The sequence below is a fragment of the Prinia subflava genome, chromosome 12, assembly GCF_021018805.1.
Source record: "Prinia subflava isolate CZ2003 ecotype Zambia chromosome 12, Cam_Psub_1.2, whole genome shotgun sequence".
Taxonomy (NCBI): Eukaryota; Metazoa; Chordata; class Aves; order Passeriformes; family Cisticolidae; genus Prinia; species Prinia subflava.
Genome location: NC_086258.1, coordinates 4,375,300 through 4,391,376, shown reverse-complemented (window position 1 = coordinate 4,391,376; position 16,077 = coordinate 4,375,300). Strand labels below are relative to the sequence as shown.

The window sequence follows — 16,077 nt, the reverse complement described above, 5'->3', positions numbered from 1 at the left end:
TTCAGTAGCCATATCTATTAACGTTAAATCTATTTTCCAAAACTGTAACCATAATCTTGGCCTCAGGTGCATCTTGCAGCACAGGGTTCTGCAGGTTGCATGGAAGATTGCTGGAATTAGAGGTTTGCTTTCCATGTAAAATATCAGAATTCAGTGAGCCAAATTTAAAATGTATTTTTGGACATTAAAAAGGAAGCTTAACAAAGCCATATGATTTGCTTGACCATTGAGGTTGCAGCAGATGACCCCAATGGTGTTCCCTTCCAAATTTAACCCTGCTTTGATTCCAATCCCAATGAATCAACAGCACACAAAGAAACGAAACAGCCAAATGCTATGTAAAACCTATAAAAAAGCTTGAAAAATGTCACTAAGTAAATTCAAATAATGCATAGCTTAGAGTGAATTGCAACTGGTTCATGGATATTCTATGAGCAGAAGATAAACATCTAAGTTAGTTGTATAAATTATTCATCATAACATATTTGCTCAGCTTTTCTTGTCAGCTGGGAGAGCCACACATCCAAGCACAGGGAGAGCACAGCAGAACTGGGCTTTCACCTCCCTGATGTGCCCTGTGCATCCCTAGGGAGGGATGGCACCAATAACAACTGGGTGGGAAAAGCCTCCTTCACCATCATGCCTCAGATCTGCTCAGGGCTCATTAATTGGGTCTTGGGCTGTTCCTTGGCAGCAGGAAAGGCTGAAGATATGGCAATGATTTCTCCTAAACTCCTGCTTTTGCTTTCTGCCAGTGGTGTCAAAAGGTGATGTTGGACCTGATGTAAAAAATGAACCCACTTTCCCTTAGGACACATTGTTTATCAAAATGTCATTCTCCTTTCCTGCCTTCTCCTGCCTTCTCCTGCCTTCTCCTGCCTTCTCCTGCCTTCTCCTGCCTTCTCTGCTCATCACTTCCCAGTTTGCCCTGTCCATCTCCACATCCTGAATGGAGACATCCCAGGGTCTGGATGTTGAAATGTCATGGAATCCTGGAGTGGTTTGACTCGGAAGGGACCTTAAAGCTCATCTAGTGCCGCTCCTTCCATGGGCAGGGACACCTTCCACTGTCCCAGGCTGCTCCAAGCCCTGTCCAGCCTGGTCTTGGACATTTCCAGGGGTCCAGGGGCAGCCACAGCTTCCCTGAAGGAGAATAGGGATCAACACCTGACCAGCTGCACATTCCAACTCTATGATCTTTGCTGCTAAATTATCTGTTGCAAAGCAGAAAAACCAAAGTCTCTGTAGTTTATTTTGAACATGAAACATTCCATGAGCCCTTCCTGAGAACCTGCTGGCTCTGGAGTGCTCTGGTCCCTCCTGACTTCACGGATGCTGCAGGAAGCAGGAATCTGAATGTGTGCTTGAGTTTTACAGGAAGCAACAATCGTCTCTTTGGAGAGGAAGCACAGATGGCATTCTTCCTATGCTTGCTAGTTATGATCTTTCTGATGGGCATGGCTATTTATTATAAAACCTTGCCTGTCTTTGAGCATCCAGCTCTGCCTCTTCCCATGCAGTGCAGCTGCTGAAGGGACCATTCCTTCCTCAAAGGGGATTTCCTTGTGTAGCAAGATCTGGGATTGAAACTCTAATCTGAAATGATTAGACAAACCTCCCTGTAGTGTCAGAGAGAAAATATTTGTCTTTAAAGTTTTATCTATCACTAAAATCAACTTTTACACAATTCTGGGACAGCAGAGAACACCCTGCTTTATAAAGGGAATACACTGGTGGTATTTGTTATCTGCAGACAACTTGGGAGCCAATGTTCTGTTTCAGTCACTCCTTGTGTTAAGAATCTGTTGTATGGGGTTTCTTTTTGCCTTTTGACTGAGGTTTTTCTAGGAAAGATGGATGTTTCTTCAGATTGCAAGGTTTGACACTAATGACTCTTGTAATGTAGTAAGGGGCGTGTTTTGTTTTGGCATGTTCACTTGGCTTGTGAAAGCAAGGAACTACAGAGGGGGCATTAGCTCAAGTGTTAGGAGATATTTTGAAGTAAATAGCTCACACTTTGCTGTTTTGGTGAGTGTAACTGCTGTCAGGCAGGGTGGAGTGTTGTGAAGGAGCACGATCAAAATAAATACCTGCATAATTACATTAAGTCAAATAACCTCACACACGTAGAGTGGACTGAGCATGGAATCAACCTGGGCAGAAAAGATCTGGTTTGTGACCCTGGCTGTGCAGCTGACTCTCCTCAATCTGCCTGTGTCAGCCAGGAGGGGTGGTTGTGCTGGGTGGACACTCTGGGATGGGAAGGGCTGCCCCAGGGCCAGGTGTTGTCATTCCTGGTTTGGACTGGGTGTTATGGATTATTCCACACCAGCCACAGTGGTAGGTTTGACCCAGGATCCTGCTGGGAATGCCAAGTCTGCCTGAAGGTTTCCAGTCAGCCTTTGCTGGGTTTGAGCTGGGCAGCTGCAGAGAGGACCCTGTCCCAGTTCACTGCTCAGAATTAGACCTGTGTCACCTAATCCCCCAATCCTCAAATCCAACCCCAAATCCTTAATTCTGATCAGTGGTCCCTTAACTTTTTATTGTTTTTTCTGCTCATTGGGCTGGTCCTCCTCTGAAGTTACTCCTTTCTCTTGGAAGAGTCTCCTTGGTCCTTATCTTCATTCCACTTGTGTCTGCTGAATTCAGCTCATTCCTTGTTAGCAGAATTAATTTTCTCAAAGAAGTTTACTCTTGGTCAGCTCTTGCACGTGAAAGCTTCTTCTGCCTTAGCTGCTCCTGCTGAGCCACACGAATGCTAAACAATCATTATTCTCAGAGAACACTGTTATTAAATTTCTTCTGTAACGCTGGGATAAAGTTAATTTTTTCCCACAGAGGCAGGTATGGGGCTGTGTTTTGGATTTTGCTGGAAGCAGTGCTGATAACACAGGCGTGTTGCTGAGCAGAGTTTACACAGGTCAGGGCTTTTCTGCCTCTCATCCCACCCCACCAGTGACGAGGTTGGGATGCACAAGGAGCTACAGGGAGCACAAAGCCTGGACAGCTGACCCCAGCTGACCCCAGGGATACCCCACAGGACATCATGCTCAGCCTGTAGAGCTGAGGAAGAGGAGGAAAGGGGGATGTGCAGTGTGAGGAAGTTTGTCTTCCCCAGTCACTCTGGTGGAGTCCTGGAGATGGCTGAACTCCAGACTGTGATGGGAAGTGGGGAATGAATTCCTTGTTTAGCTTTGCTTACCCGTGCAGCTTTTGCTTTATCTGTTAAACTGTTTATCTCAGCGCATGAGTTCTCTCACTTTCACCCTTCTGACCCTCTTCCTCTCTAGGAGGAGTGACTGGCTGCAGGGGGCTGAGTTGCCACCTGGGATTAAACCTCAACACTTATAATCTAAATAAAATGTTGGTCTTAAGCCCAAGATACAGGAAAAGGAGAAGGAAAAGTGACAGAGAAGTCTGTGAGCTGGTGGTCTGGGAGATAGCTTAGACAGAGCAGGTGCATTGTAGGAGAATGGGTATAAATAACATCCTCTCCTTTAAGGAAGGCTTTGCTCAATATTTTTTGAAAGACATTAATAGGTTTCTCATTTTTCAGGTGCTCAGCTGGTGATGTTTCAGAGGCCTGATTTTTAGATTGCAGGTGTGCAAGCTTTTCTCTAGGCATTTCGCTCTGTGTCATTTCAAAATGGATACCTGCAATAAAGAACTGCTTTTGCAAACATTAACTTTATTTTTTTCCCAGTTGCTCTCAGTTTAAAAGCATGGATTTGAGAATCACTTTGGTTTTTTTTTTTCCTAAAACATGAGCAAAACCTCTGCTTTCATCCTGGACTCTGCTTATATCTGAATCCATCCTTTTACATGGTTTATCTCAAAAATTGTTTTCCAAAATGTCCTTTTGCCATACTCATGGTGCTGAAAAACGAAGATGTTTGGAGAAAATGCATTTTCTTCAGCTTTGCTTTGCTAGGAAGGTTTGTGGGCAGCAGGGATATAGCAGTGATCAGTTTGGGCTGGGTCTGTGGTCTAGACCATTTGCTGACAGAGACCAGAATTTGCTGCTTTATGGAGAAGTACAAGACCCCCAAGTGTGGGAGTGTCATTATAGGACATGAACAAAAGAGGAAAGAGTCCAAATATTTCAGAAGGCAAAAAGCATAAAAAAGGCTTTAATTGTCTAATTTTATAATGTGTTCCAATACAGACTTAACACGATTGGTGAACAGGACTGAAACCTCCCCAATGCCATTGGTCAAAGTAGGGAAACAGCCAAAATGTTTCTCTCTGAGAACCAGAAAGGCAAAGCACCACCTGGAAAAAGATTTTTTTGGGAAAGGATAGTTTTTTGCCAAGATTGTTTTGGGAAGAAGCTTTCCTAAGAAATTTTTCCCTTGGGAAAGGAGTTAGCAGCTACCAGCAGGCTAAAATCTCTAAGGCCCAAAAATATCAGGCCCATGTGGGAGAGTGAAAGGACCAGCCTGCTTTTGTTTTAGGGAAGCCCAGCTCTCTGACAGACACCTCTGATGGCTCCAAGGGCACCTCCTCAGCAGCCTGATCCTTGTCGTGTGCAGTTATTGCTGTGATTCGGGATGGCAAAATAATGATATGAGGCTACGAGCCTTCACTGGAGGGCATTACAGGGAGGGTTTATTAAAAACACACTCCTTTCATACAGCAATTTGGTACAATGAATGTGATTGGTCATTTAGAGCCTACACCCATTTAGAGACAGTAAACAAGTTAGGAAAACACCACCTGCTAGAGGTTCTTCACCTCCCAAGGATTGTTTGGATTCCTCCTCAGGATTTCCCAGGCCGGAGTGGGAAAGTTGTGTGCTTGACTTTCCCACAGGCTCAAGTGCCTGAAGCCTGAAAATCTCTTGTTTGACCACCGCTAGTTCCCACCTACAGTCATTGTGCAGTAATGTCTCTCTTTTCCTCTTCTCCTCCCCTTCCCCTCTGCCCAGCCTTGTGGCCTCGTGTGTGCATCCATGTGGGGGTGTCCAACAGGGTTGGCCCCTTCTCCATCCTCCTCCCTGCCCCTCCAGAGCGGGAGGCTGACCCCTGTTGTGTTGCTGTGTTGTGGCGCAGGGAGTTTGCCCGTTGGAAGGTGAGGAACACGGCCGTCGAGCGCAGGGACCTGCTCCACAACCCGCTGCCCCTGATGCCCGAGTTCCAGAGGAGCGTGCGCCTGCTGGGCAGGAGGCCCACCACGCAGCAGTTCATCGACACCATCATCAAGAAGTACGGCACCCACCTGCTCATCTCTGCCACCCTGGGAGGTAGGTGGCACCTGCTGGCGTGAGGGGGGCTCTGGGGAGGTGGGGAGGTCTCAGGGTTGTCTGTTTCCCTGAGATTCTCCTTGGGGTTCCTGTTCCCCAAGGTGATAAGGGTTCCCCCAAGGTTGCTGTTCCCTGGGAGTTTCCCCTGGGTTGCTGTTCCCAGAGGTAATCAGGTTTTCGGTCTTCTCTTCGCCCTGGGTGTTTCACACCGAAGCCAGAGATGACAAGTTGAGTCCAGCAGTTCATGTTATCAAGCTGTTTATTCTTAATTATCTCTCAGTTCTTGTCGAGCTTTGCAAGGCGTCCCCAGCAAAGCAAGACACGCGGCTGGACTGGGCGGATCAGAGAGCCCCGCACCTTAAGTACAGTATCTTTGACCCAGCCACCGACCGAAACACATTTTTTATTTACAAAATTTTGCCAATGCCTACTACCTATACTAACATGTCAGTCCCACTCTAAGCCAATCTCTAAAACCCAACTCAGCACAAAATGGGGGAAGAGAGCAAGAACAAGGAGGACAAGGGCCACTCCCCAATTCCTCCATCTTGCCTCTTCAGCCCCATATACTAAGAATTCTAATTTCTATATTTATACTCTACAACAAACCATCCACTACTTATTCCAAATTCCCAGGATTCGTGACTCTTCCTGCATGCGAGTGCTCACTCCCATGGACAGGAATCAGAGTCAGTGTCCTCCTGGGATCCCCGTGCGTCCAACTGACCCCCCTGGACAGACCCCAGACCCCCCTGGACAGACCCCAAATCCTCCAGGGCGGCCAGAGGAATATCCTGGACTACAACAGGGAGGTGTTGCCATGGTTTTTCTGAGATTTTTTTAAAACCTTCTACTTGCTTATAAGATGGAGTCAGTTCTTTAGTTACTGTACAATATTAATGGTCAGTTTTTCACTTTCTCACACTCTGGAACATAAACAACCTTTCTTGTTTTTGTTCACTGTCCTTTGCTTACATATTTCCAGCCTGAAAACAATGTTGGTTGGCAGCTGGTCTGGCCAGTGGGGTGAAGGGGTAGTAACCCCAGAAGCCAATCCATAACCAGACCCACAAAATTATAAAAGGAAAAGAAATAAACAGGCTGGCCCTTTTTTGGTGGGGAGCAGCTTTTCACTGAAGACCTCTGCCTCTGTGTGGTTGATTTTGCGTCAGGGAGGTGAAACCAGGGTCCCTGTATGGAAGCTGGAACAGAGCAATGCACGATACAACCAATATGGTTACAAGATACGTTCTCCCCTTTATTCTCGAAATGGCTGGTTTTATACAGTGTGAAATAGTTTACAGTTCTAGGTGCTTTCTAATTGGCATTCAGTATGAGAAAGAATGCAAACAATCTTAGCTTAAGGCAGCTACCGTGATTCTACTCTAACTGTGCTATCTAAAGCATGCACACACCTTAACTTAAATTCTAACTGCGCCACAGGTTTATCTGCTTCTACACGGGCCCAAATCTGAGGCCCAGTTTGGGATAGCTCAAACTTCATTCCATAACACATCATGCTCCTGCTAGAGGGAGGGCACTGGGCAGTGCTGGGAGTGTGTCCAGTTTGGTGTGGAGTTCCTGGAGTGAGCCAGGGCAGTGCTGATGGGAGCAGGGTGTCTGTTATGAGGGACAACTGAGGAAGCTGGGGCTGCTCAGCCTCAAGAATTAATGATTAATGAGTATAATTATCTAAAGATGGGTGCCTAGAGCATGGACCAGGCTCATCTTAGTGATGCCAACCACCAGGACAAGAGGAACAGGCAGAAACTGATGCCCAGGATGTTCCACCTGAATGTGAGGAAGAATTTCTTGGGAGCACTGGAGCAGATTTCCCACAGAGGGTGTGGAGTCTCCCTCACAGAAGCTATTCCAGAACCAACTGGATGCAGTCCTGTGCTCTGGGATGGCCCTGCTAGAGCAGGGAGGCTGGACCAAATCCCCCAGTGTGGTCCTTTACAATCTGAACCACCCTGAAAAGCACTGGAGGCACAGGCCAGGCTGCAGCTCTCCCTCCCAAAGCCCGTCTGTGTCCCCAGAGCCTTTGCAAATGAATTCAGAGTGTGAGGTGGGAGCTGTGGCCCTGTGCTGCTCTGAGCACGGTGTGTGTCAGGAGAAACACGTCCCTCAGCTGGGGGACTGTCCTGCCAGCCCTGCTCCACTGCCCTCAGCTTCACAACATCCTCTTCTTACAGGATGAAAACAAACACGGGGGGGAAAAACATCCTTTCCTGCTGGAGCTGGAGGAATTTTAAAGAGCTCCAGGAAAAGGGAGTTCAAGGAGTTGGGCAGGGAGCGTGAGCAGAGGGGAAGGGATGGCCAGAAGGCTGAATGCATTAACATGGAGCAGGCTTCTGGAAAAACAGCAGTTCAGTAAAATTCAAAATGTGTATGCAAGGGCTGCAGAGAGGTCTGTGTGTGCACAGAATGTGTCAGGGATGACATCAGAGAGAGCCCTGTAGGGCCATGAACTCCTGAGCAGGCGCTGCTGGTGGTGCTGCAGGAATATTTTGAGTAGTTACTGTTCAATACTGGAGGGGTGAAAATCAGCAGCTCCTATTGGTATTTGTTCCTGGCTCTTTTTTCCCCTCTCCATTATTTTCACAGTTCTTTCCCCACTTTGGGGTATGCCTTTCTTTCACTGAAATGCTTTTCTTCCAAGAACAGCTGTCTGTGAGAAGGATTCTGCAGTGGTAAAGGCTCAGTTTTACTTCAGAATTTGTTGTTGTTGCTCCTTCTAATGTACCTCACCTCCAGCCTTGCCACATTCCTGTGTTTGTAGCAGACTTTGAGGAATTTCTGGCCATCTGTCTGTTCCCAGAGCATTCTGCAGACACTGGGATGAGATTAGATGTGTGCCTATGATTCATGCACAAATTAGGTGTAGGTAAATTGGCACAGTTCCCCTGAAGTCAAATAGCCTCTGGTGTGGTAATGTCCTTCAAAGATCCCTGGGCTGCTCTTCCAGTCCAGGCACCCAAACAAGTCCATTCCATCAGCAAGAAATGTGAGAGAAAGGAGGTTTCCAAGCATTGAAGAGCACAAGTGACTGATTTCTTCAGGCCTTAATGAAGTCTGGGTAAAGATAAACTGCTTTTTACTGAGAAATTCACTTTTCTTGACCATGTTTTACAGAGCCCAAGACAGCCAAGTAATGTGAGATTCTTTCATTTTTTTTTGCGGGTTTACTTTCTTTTCCATTGACATTCCTCTTATTCTTGCCACTCACATCCATGGAAATTCAAAATAAGAAAGACCTTTGATGGTAAAATATATTTTTAATTTTGCCTGGCTGAGGTTGTAAATTATTCACAGGGGCTTGTTTCTCCTCCTGATTTTACAACACAACAACTTTAAATATGCAGAGACTTGTAATGAGAACGGGATATTGGAGGGGAGAGCTAAACGCCTCGCCAGCCCCGAGCACGGCGAGCAACGGCAGGGAGGAAAAAAGAAGATTTATCTTGGCAATGGCAGTCCCAGGGAAAATGTAGCTGGAGCTGGGCATGCATTATGCACGGAGGATAGGCTCTAATCACAGTCTGTGCCTGAACAAGAGCTCTGGGACATAGAAGCAGACGTGTCCTGGCACGGTGGCTCTCCCAGGACCTGCTGTCCCCTCAGCAGAGCTCCAAGCAGCCCTGCCCGGTGTTAGGGCTGTGTGCAGCTCAGCCTGGTGTCTGAGGAGGTGACAGACGAGTGACAAACACACAGGGAACTGTCTGGCTTTGAAACAGCAGCTGCTGCTGGGCCCCAGGAGGGTGGGACAGGGAGCAGCACCTGAGCACAGCAATTGTCACACCTGGCCACAGGAGGGACAGCTCTGGTGCCTTCCAGCCTACTGAGCAGCCAGGTTCCCTGGGAGCCCAGTGAAAACCCAGCTCTGCTCCAGTCTGCTTCTGACCATGGCACTGGTGCAGGGTCACTTTGAGGGCATCCGTGCTCTGGGATGGAGCAGACAGAGCTGAGAGCCAATTTTCAGGAAAATCCCTCAAGGAAAAACAACTTTGAACATATAATTCACTTAATAAAGGAGAAATTAAGACTTAATAATGCAGCAAAATTCTGTTAACCTCTCTTGATCCAAGAGCTGCTTTCCCATGTGACCCCTCCATGGGGATGCTGTGCTTTTCCAGCTCTGCACAGAGCTACACAAAATAGGTTTCCAGCAGCAGTGTCCCTGCTCAGCATCCCTCAATCCTTCAGGAAAAAGCCTCATTGCTCATGGACTCGACTTCTGTTTTCTTCCTTTGGAGGCAAAAATAGCTTTTGTGGGGAAATCACTGATCCCCACAGCCCCAGAGCACAGATTTCTCTTCTCTGCTGTGTTTCTCAGTGCCTGTCTCGTGTTGTGGAGGGACCAAATCCAACAGGAGATCTGCTGGTGATCTGACACCAGTGCTGCTGCCTGATGTGATTCCACCCAGGGTTCCTGCCTGCCCTCTGGCCAAGGCGTTCCAGCCTCAGTATTCCTCTAGTGAAAATGGACTAGGCTGGAATGAAAAAAAGTCCTGTTTTTCATGCCTTGGCTGTTAATATGAGGCATAATATTTTTCCAGGAAAAGGTTTTTTTCTTTTTCCCAGTTATTGGTGGAATTGATGGCTGTGAATCAAATCTAAGGGGAGAATTATCCCAGATCTTCCTTCTCCTGCCACAGCCTCACGAAATGGTGGCAAAGCATCATTGCTCATTTCTCTCTGCTGCATCTCCTTGCAGTTAAATGCTTCTAATACCTGAAAAAGCCACAACTTCTGGCTCAAAATACACTTTCCCATTGATCCAGCCTCTTCAGTGGCAAATGAGTTGGCTCATGAAAACTGACCAAATTCCTTCAAATCCCCCTGAAAAACACAAAGAGATGAAACTGGAAAAATGCATTGAGAGTGGTCAGTGCAGAGACCACTGCTCCTCACACTAATCACAGACATTTTACCTGTGCCTTGCTGGCTGTTTGTTGTATTCACCTGTTGAGTCTCATCAGGTACAGGGGGTTAAATCCTCTGGAGGATGAATTGACTTTGTTTGTGTGCACAGAGCCTGATGTGGCAGAGCCTTGATCCCTGCCAAGGTCTCCTCACAAGCTCAGCGCACAAAAATAGTGGTGATAAAGGAAATCAAAGGTGGTCGTTTTGCAGGGAAAGTGTTTTTGTGAGGGGTAACAATGATGACATTGTTACTACCACAGCTTTGATCGTGGTGGGAAGGCGAGTCTGTTATTTTTAACAAAATATTAAAGACAAAGTTTTACATGCCTAACTTCTCCACTTAGGTCCTGCAAAGCAAATTAAAAGATTTCAACTGATCAATTCTTTTGATGAAAAGTATCTTCTTTCCACAAAAAAAAAAAAAGTCTATTTTTCATCTCAAAGCCAAAGGCTGGATACTCAACACAACTATTGGTTGAAAAACTGAAATCTAATAAAAACTTGATTTTCAGCCAGAATATTTTTGGTCTGTTTAGAGGCATTTGGCTTTCAGATAAAAGCTGGAAAATTTCCAGGGAAAGTGAGGGGGAGGGCTTACTGGGATTTTGGGTTATTTTTTTCATATATGCAATAAAAGAAATAATTTGGATGAATCAAACTATTTCAACTAATAAGAATTTTTAAGAAAAGTAAGTCCTTGCTATCTTAAAAAAAATATACATAGATGATGAAGAACGAAATATTTTTTTGGCCTTGAAAGTGGTGGTACATATTTTTTGGACCATGCTATCTCTGCCAGAGGCAGTGTATTCATCAGTGGTTCATCTATCAAATCAGAACAAGCACCATTCTTCTCATTAAGAGAGTTATGTAGAAATGGCACATTCCTCCCCTAGTTGTGTCTTCTCCTCATTTATTAAAATCCAAGTTTCCCATGTTAAGGAGGCAGGATGGCATTCCACCTTTTTAGACCTCTGACAGTAGCAGCCTTATGTTAAGGATGAACTGGATTTTAATGTGCCTCACCCAGCACAAATTGAACTATTAGGTAAATATTCCTTCTCAGCTTCATGTCCTTTTCAAATGTGTTTTGTTACATTCAGGTCTCTGCTGGCGTTTATCAGTTCTTAACTGCTTCACTCCCAGATTCTCTGTGGTTACCATTTCAAAATCACCTACTTTTGTCCCTTATCTGGTGTGGTATTTTCACTCTCTTCTTATATTCCCTGAATGAGACTCTGGGAGAGGAAAGAAGACAGCAAGGGTTCTTAGTTCAAATTAACTTTCTTATTTGCTCTTTCCTCTGAATAATTCTCTTTCCTCATCCCCTTTCCCCTCCCCTTTTGCAAGGCCACTGGAAGCTGAAGAGACCTAACTAACATTTGTTTGTGCACTGTACCTACCCACACACTGTGTTCAATTTGCAGTCATCATCTATTCCTCCTAGAAATCAGGTTGGACAGAGACTTTCATGAAGTGGGATCTTCTCCTGTCAGGTGTGCAGCATTCTAGAGGCACTGCCCACAGGGAGAATGTTCCTCGAGTGGACAGATGGGCTGAGTCCTCTCCAGCAGTTGTGGCAAAGCTCTGCTGCCTAAAAACTGTCCAGAATGTTGTCTTCTCAATTCAGTGGAGCTGCTTTACTTCTCTGGTGGCCTTGGCCTTGCTGTCTCAATAGAGGAGGAGGAGGATTCTGAATATCCCCGTGGGGTCCTGGTGAGGAAGGGTGGATCCCTCCAAGAGTGCTTGAGGTGTCGGGCTTTTCTTCCTTCAGGTGCAGCAGAGGACACCGTTTGCTCCTGTTCGGATGGCCCTGCCTGGCAGCCTGAAATCTCCTTTTCTTTCTGCTGCAGGAGAGGAGGCCTTGACCATGTACATGGACAAAAGCCGCCTCGACAGGAAGTCAGGAAACGCCACCCAGAGCGTGGAGGCTTTGCACCAGCTCGCGTCCTCCTACTTTGTAGATCGTGATGGCACCATGAGGAGACTCCACGAGATCCAGATCTCTACAGGAGCAATCAAGGTACCACATACTGCCCCAGGAAGAGGAAAAAGATTCCCTGCCCTGTATGGATTCTCTAGGGATTTGGGGCAGGGCTTTGCCAGTCTGATGTCTTCTTTGATTGCGAGTTGTTTTGTTCCCAGGGTTAGTTTTTCTCTTATTCAGTTGAAGAATTGATTTCCCCAGGGACGCTAATGTCTGGAAAGAGGTGGGCATTCAGTGTGGTGGTGGTGTAGCATAGGAGGCTTTCACTGAGTGTGACAGTGACTTCTGGAAGGGAGAGAGGGAGAAGAGAACCCCGGTCTGTGATGGAGGTTGGAAGGGAAAGGCAGGTCTGTGAAATGAACAACCCTGTGCCACCTAGGAGTATTTATCTCCTGGGGGTGTAAGGCTGCAAAACATCTCTCAGCTGAATTTGCTACAAGAAAAGCTGAAAAACTCAGTGTGGCATTACTGAGGCATCTGGAATGAAACGGACTGAGAGACAGCTTGGGGGTTGCAGCAGGAAGGAAGGGAAGCTGCTCAGAGAATACAAAACAGGGAAAATGGCTCTGCAAAGGCTGCCTTCTCTGAAAGCAATCATCCTACACTGGGCAGGGATTTTATTGTTGCTGAGTTCACTCCAGGGAAGGTGATGTGGATGGAGTCGTCATTGTTAGCCATTTCTGAAAGGTTTCAGCTCTCGTTATTGTTCTGTGCTGTCTCATGGCTGAGTCTGTTCCCTTCTGGATGGGAAATTGTATTGAGATATTGAAACAGTGACAGCAGATAATCACCCGTGGTGAATTCCAGAAGGGCAGCTTTCCTCCATGGCTGGAAACCAACAGCAGCAGCACTGCAGGTCATCTGTGCCTCCATCCATCCTCAGCACAGGGCTGGTGTTCACATCTGTGGTGGGAGCACCAGGCACCGCTGTGGGCTGGCAGTCCATCTCTGTTTCTTGCTTTCCAATAAGAGAAGCCAGGGAATAATTCCTCTACAGGCTTCTGATGTTCTCCAGTGGAGATCCTCTGTGAGAAACATCAGTCTACAGGATCCCATTGCCAAGCCCAGGATAACCTGGGGTACCCTAAAGAAAGCAGCCACAGTTCATTCTGATTTTTCAGCTTGCGACTGCACCAAACTTTAGCAGTGTCTGTGCAGGGTGGGGCATTATTTCCCAGCTAGGGAAGATGTGTTTGGGGTTATATCAGCTGGTGACAAGGAGTCCTTGAATTAAAAGATTTAAAAGCCTGGGGAAGGTGTGGTGCTGCAGACCAAGGGAACATTCTCTCTTTTCTACATCCTCTGTAGGTGACAGAAACTCGGACCGGCCCCCTGGGCTGTAACAGCTACGACAATCTGGACTCTGTGAGTTCTGTCCTTCTGCAAAGCACTGAGAGCAAACTCCACCTGCAAGGTAGGGCCCAGGAACCAGGGACGGGGGTGGGAATGGGACAGGGGTGCCCTTTTCCTGGGCCTTTCCCCCTCCTCTCTTGGCTGGGATTCTGCTGTGTCTGGAAGTTCCCTGAAGCTCCTGGTGGCTTCACATGAGGCTCAGCTGAGCAGAGCAAGGACTGACCCCAATGAAGTGTCTGAGTGCCCTCTGCCATTGAATTTTGATGGACTTCTGTGTATGATACACACACCAACATAAAAAAAAAATAAGTGACCTCTTCCATCAGTATTGAAGGAGAATTCTGCCCACGTCTCTCCGTCCCTCCCGAAATGCTGATTTGTGTAAGAGGTTTGCAGATCAGCTTTCGAGACTCTCTAATGACCATAATCTTTGGGAAAAGTCATAGAGGTTTTATTTGGATGCTAGAAGCCATGGCTTCAGTCCCAGATGGGGAGCTAGTCCAGAAGTCAACAGATAGAGGTCATGGCTGAATTAATAAATAAAAACATGCTGGTTAGCAAGAAGTCAACTTCAGTAGAAGGAGGAAATTCACTGGGCATGTAATTTACGAAGGTTATTCCCAAGTTTTTGACAAAATAAGGAAATGTGGGATTTAATTGCTCATTTGCCCAGATGGTTTTATTCCTTGAATCCTTGTACTTGCACAAATTTTAATTTTTCAGATGAATGGGCTACATTACATCTTCCGCTTTGAGTATAATTTGGCAAGTGCTGTTTTAATCTTTGGTTTCACAGCAACTGGGTTTCATTTACCAAGTAATGTTGTGGATATAATATTATTGTTGTTATTATTTGCCTTTAAAAATAATAGGCAGGTTGTTTTCACTGTGCCAGTGATTATCCAAATCACTGAGTTCTGGTTCTTAGCTAATTAACAATAAGCAGTTTGAGGGGTTTTTTACACTGTGATGATAGCTGGTGGTAATGAAAACCCAAGGATGACACATGAGATAAGTGGGGAAGCAGCTAAATCAGCAGGCAGCTCGGGTTATAGGCAGACTAGTGGGTAAATCAATAGACCTCTATTGGTTATCTGATCCTACAAGAGAGGAGATAAACCAAGGGAGGGGGGAGGACGTGGAGGAAGTGGGAAAAGTTAGGAGAGAGGGGATGAGGCTGTGATCTCTGATGAGAGCAGACAGAGGACCTTGGGGGTCAGCCACAGGTGGGTTTTATGGAGCTCCAGTGCAGGGAGAGGCTGGAGCCAAACCAAAGGAGACAGCCAGGGAAGGGAGGAAGGCAGGAGCTCTTCCTAACAGCACAAAGTGACCTTTAAAGCTCCACCTGAGTTTTCTACCTAACCTAGAGTGTGGTTCTTGGGATAATTACCCAGGATCCTTCCTCTGCTCTGAGAAGCCTCATTAGGAATTAGTCACAGGGCTGCAGCAGGTAATGGATCGTGACCAAGCCTCCTCTGATCTGATTAGCAGCTGAGCATGAGCTGCTGACAGAAATCCATGTTCCTGCCTTTGTGTCACTCCAGCTCTGAGCCTGGCTCAATAAAAGAGCAGCTTCTTCATGACAGGGAGAATTTCTCAGTCTGAACTTGCTGCTGCCCAGCCCTGGGAGTTGGGGTTTCAAAGCTGAGCCTTTCAGGAGGGACAGTGGGTGGAACGTGGCACTGATTGCCCCACTCTGGCTGACAAGGTGGTGATCAGCCAAAGGTTGGACTCGATGATTTTCGTGGTCTTTTCCAACCTAAGGGGTTCCATGAACCCACGTAGGGCTTGGGCAGGTCGATTTTGGGGAAGGATGGTGCAAGTGTTGTGCTTGTGGTTACTGGGACAAAAAAGAATCACTAATTTATAAAGCATGCATGGCATGCTCTGGGGTGTATGTATACACAAATATACACAATGTTTGTCACAGAAGGAGGGACTCCCTTTCCCCCAGCACTCCCTGGAGCAGGGTCCCTGTGGTGATGCAGGGTAGGATGCCAGCAGCTCTGCAGTGACCTGTTGGGAAAGGGGAATTTGTGTTCCCTGGAGTGGTGTCCTGGGCAGAAATCGGAAAAATTGACTGAAAAAAAGCAACACTTTGAAAAATTTCAGGAAATCCAAATTTCACAGGCATGTCTTGTTGTATCAATACTGTTCTTGACAGTATATGTCAATATTGGAGCACAGCACTATTTCAGTGAGGTACAATCCTTCTGTTCTAAACCGAGCAACAATAAACAGGAAATGTTGCATATCAGGTCATTTGCTACATCAAATATGGTCGTATATTATAATACTATACATAATGCATGTTATACACAATGCTTATGTAATATTAAATAGATCATATTTCAATATTTAATATTATATCATAATAGATGTGCAAATACCTTTATATATTATATATATATAACTACATAGAGAGATATATTATATACCTACATAGTATCTGTGATAGTATAACATTAGAATTACATTACAATTACTATTAAAGCTTTTTCCAGGATGGGCAGAACAGTAATGGCAAGACAAAACATTTCAGCTTTTCAGTGCAGTGAAATGAGGGAAT

At 46.1% G+C, this 16,077-nt stretch overlaps 1 protein-coding gene across 2 annotated transcripts in view; it reads left to right on the top strand.

The window, feature by feature from the left end:
• The window catches only part of BRINP1 (BMP/retinoic acid inducible neural specific 1), a 91,207-nt gene that overhangs the window by 57,760 nt on the left and 17,370 nt on the right, over positions 1-16,077 (top strand). For both annotated transcript variants that reach the window (XM_063409483.1, XM_063409484.1), the window contains exons 3-5: positions 5,052-5,242; positions 12,022-12,191; positions 13,464-13,569. In XM_063409483.1, coding sequence (XP_063265553.1) covers positions 5,052-5,242; positions 12,022-12,191; positions 13,464-13,569 — 467 coding nt within the window. The remainder of the gene's footprint in view (positions 1-5,051; positions 5,243-12,021; positions 12,192-13,463; positions 13,570-16,077) is intronic.